The sequence below is a fragment of the Lytechinus variegatus genome, chromosome 1 (genome assembly GCF_018143015.1).
Source record: "Lytechinus variegatus isolate NC3 chromosome 1, Lvar_3.0, whole genome shotgun sequence".
NCBI classification, from domain to species: Eukaryota; Metazoa; Echinodermata; class Echinoidea; order Temnopleuroida; family Toxopneustidae; genus Lytechinus; species Lytechinus variegatus.
Window position 1 is genome coordinate 73563723 of NC_054740.1, and position 9863 is coordinate 73573585.

The window sequence follows — 9863 nt, forward strand, 5'->3', positions numbered from 1 at the left end:
GATTCGACTTCTCATCAGAGTGGTAGGCCCTACTAAAATTATGTGTGCGGGATCGATAATTTCTTCACCAGGGGCGGATCCAGCTTTCGCCAATAAGGGGGGGGGGGTATATTCTATCTATGTGCACTTTTTGCAACCGTGAACATCATGGGTATACTTATTATCTGAACAATATTGATGCGAGCACAAAACGCGAGCTGAAATTTTTTGATATTCTGACCTCAAATTTGGAAAATCTATGTTTTAGGGGTAATCAACAATATGTCAACATTCTATGCGAGCGCAAAGCGAGAGATGAAAATTTTTGATATTCTGATTTCAAGTTTAGACATTCGAGTAAGCATTTTTGGTAATCATGAACTGGATGAGTATCTAACAAAACATCTCATGCGAGCGCGAAAAAATTTGGATATTCTGACCTAAAATTTTCATTTTTTAAACACTTTGGTAGTCATGAACTGAATGGGCATCTCACCATATGAATTTGATGCGAGCAAACATGAATTTGGCGCCCCCGATCAAACATCAAATTGTAGCCCTGAAGGTCGAATATGAATTTTGCGCCCTTAGGTTGCACGTGAATTTGGCGCCCCATTACAAAGATCGGCCTTGGTATATAACATCAATTCGGCGCCCCTATGTTGAATTTCTATTCAGGGTCTCGCTATGTCGAACGTTACTTCGGCGCCCCTTGGTCAGATATCAATTCGGCGCCCCTCTCCCCTAGGTTGAACATCAATTCGGCGCCTCTATGTCAAACTTCAATTAGACGCCCTCCCCCGTCGAACATAAATTCGGCGCCCCCTATATGAACTCAATTGTGCGCCCCTAGGTCGAACATCAATTCAGCGCTCCCTCGGTTGAATTTCAATTCGGCGCCCCTAAAGTATGTCGAACGTATGTCGAATGTTGGCACCTCTAGGTAGAACATCAATTTGGTGCTCCCTCCCCCAGATTGAACATCAATTCGGAGCCCCTATATCGATCATCAATTCTGCGCCGCTAAGTAGAACATCAATTCGGCGCACCCCCCTCCCTCTACTTTTTTTCCTTCTCTCTTTCTCTCCCACCTTTTTCTTGTCTTCTCCCCATTTTTTTCTTCCTTTTCTTTCCCTCTTTTTTCCTCTTTTTGGCGCCCCCTTTTTCGCCTACCTAGGGCTACCGTCCACGAAAGCGTCCATCCCCCCCCCATAATATGCGCATGCTGTGGTAGCTCAAAAATTCATTTTTAGGTCGTGTCTTCAATCACGTTAATTGAATTGACGCATCCTTCTGAGGGGTTTATATCCCCCGATATTCTTTTCTATTATTGTTTGGGCTGACGGAGGTTTTAACTACTTGTATCGAACTCATTGATGATAAAATAGAATATGTATATATTAATGACGTCAAAAAGAAATCCACTCCTCAGCCCAGGCGGTCGTTAACAAGTGGGAAAGTTTCTGCGCGTGCTGTTCGATATTGACAGGTAGGTAGGGAGGTATAAAATGCCGATAGAGAGTTGATGCATTTTCAGTTATGCCTTACAGAGACAGAGAGAAACTACAGGATCCGGATAAAGGTTAGAGAGTTATCACCCTCCAATTATTCGAAAGTATCTAAGGTAAGTGCAAACTATTGCATTGTTCGTTTTCTTGTGAACTTGTAAGAACACAGCAAGGGGTTGGTTGACTCTCTTAGTGCCCCCGAAAAAACCCAATAATTTCAATTAATGATATCATTTTATGTGTCTTGCTCAGATGGAGTCGCAGAACGGTTTTTAAAGTGGGGGCGGACCATGCCAAAAACTCATAATCAGATAGTCATTCTCATGTTTTTGTACAGCGGTTTTTGAAAAAAAAAGTGGGGGCTGAAGCCACCCCCACTGGTTCCGCGGCCCCTATAGCTCATGAAATTTCATTTATAAATCAATATCACACGACTTTTCATATTTTTTTTATTCATGGGCCTGTTTCTTGCCAATGTTATCGTCATATTCAATTACGGTGACATAATGTATATCTCGGAAAATATTTTTTAATTATACGAGAGGGCGAAGCGAGGGTGTTGACTGAATGGACATTACTTAATAATTTTTGGCATGTTAACAGACAAATCAGATCTAGAAAATGCAAAGGCAATTACAATGTCGAAATTAATATATCGCATCAGCTCGAATATTCACTCATTATGGGTCTATTATGAAATGAGAGACATATATATTTTGTAAATAAAAGACAAATTGATATTCGTTCTTCTTATAGATCAGGAGTTTCTTAGTTTAAACAAAAGAGAATAAGAAGGATAAAATCAAATAGTCTTTTAATTTATCACGATTCACCAAAAATTGTTTGATTGAAATGTTTGATGTTTATAATTTTTTATGGTTCTATTTTATCATCATTTTTTACTGGAGATTCTGCATTTTATTGATAAATCAATGAAAAATTAATATCCTCATACAACAAAAATGATATGAATGAATACATTTAAATTTGACAATCGAAAACTGACAAAGACCGAGAATTATATCATGCATATTATATAGCACGTAAAATAGTAAGTTTTGCACCCGCCGTTTATGAAAAGCCATATTTGAAACGGTAAATGCCTGCTCTGAAAATTTGTTGACAAAATATGGTGATTGAATACACAGTTAACAAAATTCTTTAATTTACAAGTTGCTACGTGTTGTTGATTTGCCATTTGCAAATTCGGACGATCTTAATCAGAATTTAACGGAGCATATATACACCTTCGAAATTATGAAACCGAGAGGCCCTTTTTGCTCTGAAACTGGGATAACAACTAACCAAATGGCCATGATCATGGAAATGGATATATGTCCCTCTAGAGAAGAAAATCATATTAGACTTCAATAATAAATTATGAAGAAAAGGAATAATACCAGTATAATGATACAAGAAGGGAATACCCCAATTTTACCAAGCAACGACAATTCAGAAAAACAGTACAACACGGATCTTTAAAATGCACAACAATAAACTTTTCGTCGTAAAGATAAATGGTTTTCCGCGATACATATCATAAAATTATAATATACTGATATACCTGCACATCGATGTAAGGTCAATAAATGAGTGCTCTGATGCCCAGAAAGACATTTGAATTTAAAGGTCAAGTCTACTTCAGAAAAATGTTGATTTAAATCAATAGAGAAAAATCAGACAAGCACAATGCTGAAAATTTCATCAAAATCGGATGTAAAATAAGAGTTATGACATTTCAAAGTTTCGCTTATTTCTAACAAAATAGTTATATGAACGTGCCAGTTACATCCGAATGAGAGAGTCGATGATGTCACTCACTCACTATTTCTTTTGTCTTTTATTGTTTGAATTATACAATATTTCAATTTTTACAAATTTGACGATTAGGACCTCCTTGCCTGAAGCACAAAATGTTTAAATAATGGAATTCCACGTGTTCAGGGAGGAATGAAAATTCATTTCACATTACAATGACGAGAAAATAAAAATATTTCATGTTTCATATAATAAAATACAAAAGAAATACTGAGTGAGTGATGTCATCAGTTCCTCATTTGCATACCGACCGAGATGTGCACATAACTGTTTTGTGAAATGAAGCGAAATTTTAAAATGCCATAACTTTCTTATGTTACATCCGATTTTGATGAGATTATCAGTGTTATGCTTGTTGAATTTTTCTCTTTTTATTCAAGTCAAGTTTTTGTTGGGGTGGACTTGTCCTTTAAGATCTCTATAAGTTTTGATGTGTCAGTAAAGATGATGATGACGACCCACAACCCCCACAACAATCATATTGAGTACCAAATTTCTCTTCAAAAGCATTCATAGGCGCAGGCTCATCCAATTGAGCTATTTACTACATAATATAGAAGAGTTTTGAGAGACGATTTGAAGAGTTCAGTTTTCAATTTCACGTAGTTAAGAAATGAGTTCCAGAGGTATGGAGCAACAGATGAAAATGCACGGTCTCCATGTCCTATATAGGTGTGTGTTAGGATGATGATAATATAGATCGATAATATTTTGAATATTGAATTCATTGTCAGATGAAATTAAAGATGATATTACATAAGACAGTTGGGTTCTAAAAGATGCGATCTGAAGTCTATTGAGAGAAAGGTAAGATTCCTGTTTTAATGTCTAATTTAATTGATTTCGTTCCAACCAATGACTTAATGGGCCAAACAAATTTAGGGGACCAGTCATGGCGTATGGTGAAAAATATCGAAAAGGCTGCGAGCGAGCAAAATATTTTGACCGTTTGAATTAAAAAAATATTATTTTGTGATAAATTTTCACGTATACGCATAATATTCAGAAGATCAAATATATAAAATTCCACCCTTCCCCCTTCCTTTTCTTTTCTGTCCCTCTTTATTGGTTGGGAAACTTTTTTAACGTTTTTTTTTTGGGGGGGGGGGGTTCATGGGCCCAGCTCTACGTCAGTGGTACCAAAGAATGCAAAAAAGAGCATGTACATTTACATAAACAAAATATAATATTTTAAAGTATATCCAATGTTTGTAATCGAAATCAATTAACAACGTGGACATGATTGTTTGTTTGCATTTATTTCCATATAAAACAAATTATATACATAATCAAATTACAAGAAGAAAAAGAAAAATCTTCGAATAAAATATGGAGGATTGCCCACTTCAGCGGTATTAACATAATGCCGCTGTTCTTTCATGGGTCCATGATCGAACGTTTGAACACAAATTAATATATGCAAACTTTTCCCTCTATCTGTCTAAAATATTATCAGAAGATGATTATTGTTCAGATCGTTGAAATAAAATGAGGGGTGGGGGGGGGGTCAATGCCAAACAGGGGCGCCAGAAACGGAAATGGGGGGGGGGGTACAACACTACCAATATGCCATTGGACAAACAAATGAGAGTTATGAGCGTTTGAATGTCTACAAAGTTTATATAATGGAGATCCGCCATTGCCCCTGGCTAAACAAGAGGTGTGATGCCAAAGATGTTCAACTCTTCCCTTTGAAAACTGAAAATATACACCAAAACAGTGGCATACCGTGGGTCACGGCATTGGGGGGGCACCAGCAAAAATTTCGGGTCACTTAGGGAGCGCGCGAAGCGCGCTCAGTTGTCAGGTATACTGACCTAATAGAGATATTTTAAGGACATGCAGTGCCATCAAACGAATATGTATCTCACTGATTAAATAATGCGAGCGCGAGCTGAAAATTTTTGATATTGAGGGCTAAAAATTGACATTATAAGCAAATTGTTTTGTGATCATGATACTTAACTGTCTCGTTAAACAAACAATGCGAGCGCGAAGCGCGAGCTAAAAATTTTGTATATACTGACCCTAAACAAGGACATTTTAAGGATTATATAGTCATCGAATGCTAGTGCCATCCTTTGCTTATTTTGTTAGAATTACATCTAAACACAGTCATGAAGCACCTTTTGTAGTTATGTAATGATTATCATACGTATCTTACTAATCAAATACTGCAAGCGCGAAAGCGCGAGCTGAAAATTTAGGAAATATAGACCTGAAGAGGGGCATTGTAAGAGTTGTTTGTAGGAATTCTCTAAGACCCTACGTATTTGACTAACCAAATGATGCGAGCGCGAAGCGCGAGCTGAAATTTTTGTATATATTGACCCCAAACATGGATATTTTAAGGACTATAGTTACGAATCCATTAAGTCAGAGTATACATATCTCATAGTAATCTAATGCGAGTGCCAAGCGCTTGCTGATTTTGTTAGAATTACATCTAAACACATGGAGCACTTTTTGAAGTCATTGTAATCATGATTATCATACGCATCTCACTAATGAAACACTGCGAGCGCGAAGCGCGAGCTAAAATTTTTTGATATTCAGATCAGAAAAATTGACATTTTAAGGACTGATTTCAGGAGTTCATGAAGAGCAGAAATCTCACCAATCCACTAGTAATGCGAACGTTAGCACGGATAGGAAATGTTTTATATCAAGACCTTAAAATAGGGCAATAACTTTCAGTAGTCATGAAAAAGAAGAATATATCACTACTTAAAACAATAATGACTCTAATTGCGAGGAAATATATTATTTTGTTGTATATTGATTTGAAAACCGGAGGCTTTAGTACAGCAGTTTTATATATCTCGTTAAAAAGTCTATGTGAGCGCCAGGAACAATAAAGACACAATTAAGCAAATAAAGTTGTGAAAAAATGCTTCTTATGTTATATAACATAATATAACACTATGATAAACAACAATTTCTTCTTTCCCCCACTATACATTCCTCTTCCTTTTTCCCTCTTTTTCTCCTTTTCCCCGTTTTTTTTTTGGCCAGCCGATTGGGGGGGCACGTGCCCCCCCCATGCCCCCCGTAGTTACGCCACTGCACCAAAACGATCTCTTTTTCATATTACAACGATAGTTATGACAAAATTTTTTCTCTTTTATACATAGATTTAACTGGTATAACGAGTTTTATTATCTTTAATACATTAGGACAATATCTCTATGCGTATACAATATTTACTTTCCCCGTGGGAATGGGTTGTTTCCATTTTCCATGGCTAATAATGGGCACAAAATGAAAAACGACCACCCGACCCCGGTCCGCCACTGAGTAGTATATCCGATCCTTGTAGTAAATTAGCTAAGTTTTAGGAAGGTGGAAAATCGGGGAAAGCGGTTGTAATTGATCCGTTGATGCACATGCTTCTTTCAATTAAGTAGTGCCATAAACTAAAAAAAATATCAGATTAAAATGTGCATAGATGATCATAACCTGTATATAGTTTCCAAGGTTCATTCCACGAAGCTGCTATACACCCTGATTCACGCCTCGTGTGATTTTACACGTTTCCCGGATACGATTGCATGGCTTGGCTAATTGATTTTCTGACGGGTATATACAATTAATGGTTTCTTGCTGATGGAAAAGGATATACAGTACAAAGTCGTATCATATTCATTCGTCGCGAAGTCGTGATTATACATGTCAGGGAACTAGGGAAGTGAATTAATAGAAAGTATTATAATATAATATGATATCTATGTAGGCCTGTCAAAAGAAATATTTTCGTGTTACGGATTACACATTTTACAGCTTCATTACAACAAAATAAAAGATACCGGTCTATATGTAATGAGGATTATTCTAGAAATTCAGATAAAAATTATATCAATAATGAGACCGGCGAAGTTGGACGCTCTATCTCGTTATTGAAAAATTCATGCTATTATTATGCATATTTATATTCTTAAATAGCGAAATGGCCTCAATCGTATCGAAAACATTGTTGTTGATGATGGTCTTCTCAATATCTCCGGGGCTGATCAGAACCGCATTCACTCAGACAGCAACAGAATATAACATGACCACGCCCATCGCCGAGCCCACTTCAACTGCATCGTCGAACACCACGCCATCTCTTTCCGCAACCAGTCATGGCGCCATCGACGTAACACTGTCTACAAATGGCGACGAGCCTGGGGAAGACGTCTCCAAGAGAATGCACCAGATAGCTACAACCACAAGTGGCTTTTGGTTCAGCAATGATGAGGAGGAAAACACATCCGAAGTGATTTCGTCATCAGATTTCAACCCTGCAACAGAATTCACAGACTTCGATTCAGGTAACAGCATTGATCTTGAAAGATTGATATCGAAATCGTACGATGATAGATAAAAGGTGAATGCATTGGCGGCATTATAACAGCAAAGTTGCAAATCACGTCCTATTTATACAGATCCTACATGACTTGTTTTTTGATGATTTGTTCAAAATTGTTTCTTTATCAATTTTCACAAGATTATTCTCATGCATAATTTTCTTAAAATAAATGTTAATACATTATGTGATAGAATCTCTTAGTAGTCTCCGTATCGCAGCTCCTCCACCCAATCTAAGTACATGTATTGATATTTTCCTGTATCTTTTTTTTCTGTATCACCGTTCAAGTATGCCACTCACAAGTTATTAAAAAGCTACCGCACTCACCATTTTTTCGCCATATCTATTCACAGTATAACAATGGATTACCCTTGTAGGTTTACAATTTTCCAAATTTCAGAAAGAAATTGATAACTCCGACTTCTGTTTAATTTTGTTTTCTGTGATATACTGCTCAAATATAATCTTTGGTCTTTCACAATGTAGGTGATTCAGAATGGATTTGGGCACCGTTATCGTGGCAATGGGACATCATCCTCCAACTCATCTCAGCCATTGTAGGAATCCTTGGTAACCTATTGGTAATCTTGGTCATATTCAGCCGTCGTTCGTCTGGCCGAACAACCGACATCCTCATCGGAAGCCTGGCCGTAGCTGACTTCTTGACATCAGTTTCCATCGTTCCTTATCCGACCCCAGTCCGCGTACCCCACTCATGGCCAGGAATGCTTTGGTGTATAGTGATGTTCCAGAACTTTCCTTTCTGGTTAACTGTCACCGCTTCCTCCTACATCCTGATGGCAATGTCCGTAGAGAGGTACATCGCCGTTCTCTATCCTCTCAGGTTCAGTCATATCGTGACTTTCCGACGTGTGAACATCGTCATCAGCCTCATCTGGTTGCTCGCTTGCCTGTCGCTTTTGTTTTCCTTCTTTGTCACAGGGATTGACGAAACGTATGGATTCTGCACCCTGACTCTGACGTCCCGTCACGAACTGGCAGCAATGGGTTACTACTGGTTCTGTCTTCGGATCGTCGTACCGGTTGCAACAATGCTCATAACGCAGTCCCTGATCGCTCTCGAGCTTCACCGTCAATCGAAGAATTTCCGAGAGAATAACAGTTCCACGAACTCTTTCCACGTTGTCGCTCGGAATCGCGTGCTCAAAATCATGTTAGAGATCATCATCATCTACATTGTTTGTTGGTTGCCTAACCAGGTGGCCTTCTTGGGCGTCATCGTTGGTTTCATAGAGTGGTCGGAATACATCGATACTCCACTTCATCGGGTTCTTACGGTCATCGGTTTCTACAACAGTTGTTTGAATCCTTTCATCTACGCTGCACAGCATCCACAGTTCAGGCGCGCAACAAAGGAACTCTTCACTGGAAAAATCAACCAGAAATCATCGATATTCAGCACAAACAAACCTGAAACAAGCGACAGTAATAAGCCTAACGACCCATCCGTCATTTAACCCTTATTAATCTGAGGGGGGGGGGGTCAATTTGAACCCCCTCGACAAATTTCGTCGCTACTATACGCTGCCGCGCAATTTTTTTTTTGACCTCGCTGCTGGCTGACTTTTTACTTTCAGATCTTGCAACGCCCTGGAACGCGATTCCGAAATTACGCGATATTTTGTAAACGCATGTCGGTCCCAAAATTGCTAAATAGAAAAAACGTGATTACGTGTACAAAGTCAATGTAATTTCTGTTTTTCAACCAAAAATAATAAATGTATGATTATTTTTACTTTTTTTCTTGGTTTAGATGGTTTTATTTCATGTTATTTATGATCTCAAATGTGTCCACGACAAAGTTCATCAAAACAACCCAATGAAAAATAAAGGTGTGAAAAAAGAAATACATACGAATGTAAAAAAACAAGATATATAGAAAATTAATTATTTTTCGGCAATTTTTTGTAGATTTTTGTTAGAAATGTATAAGTTAGCATTCTACAAGTTATATAAATTGAGTTAAAGGCAAAATCATGCACAAAAATAGGTCAAATTTCATACGCTTATTGCATAACTAATTGATAGAAAAATTATAAGCAATTGATTCTTTGAAAATTTTAGTATACAGTCTTGCAGTTTACATCCGGCTCTACACGCGCGCCAAGTTTCGCGGCGATCACGCAATCAACGGCCGAAATCGGGGGGGGGGGGGGGTATTGACCCCCATATCAAAATAAATATTTTGT

The 9863-nt window shown here is 37.8% G+C and overlaps 1 protein-coding gene across 1 annotated transcript; it reads left to right on the forward strand.

Annotated features, from left to right (window-relative positions):
• The first annotated feature begins 1441 nt into the window (after positions 1–1441).
• On the forward strand, positions 1442–9137 carry LOC121406541 (trace amine-associated receptor 7e-like). Its single transcript, XM_041597552.1, has 3 exons — positions 1442–1603; positions 7248–7615; positions 8140–9137. Exons 2-3 carry the CDS (start codon positions 7252–7254, stop codon positions 9129–9131), a joined length of 1356 nt encoding a protein of 451 aa, XP_041453486.1. The 5' UTR covers positions 1442–1603; positions 7248–7251; the 3' UTR covers positions 9132–9137.
• Positions 9138–9863: the final 726 nt, after the last annotated feature.

Excerpts from the sequence above, each read along its gene's own strand:
- LOC121406541 (XM_041597552.1), top strand. The coding sequence starts at position 7,252 with ATGGCCTCAATCGTATCGAAAACATTGTTGTTGATGATGGTCTTCTCA. Across the intron at positions 7,616-8,139 it reads ATTCACAGACTTCGATTCAG|GTGATTCAGAATGGATTTGG; the intron begins GTAACAGCATTG and ends TTCACAATGTAG.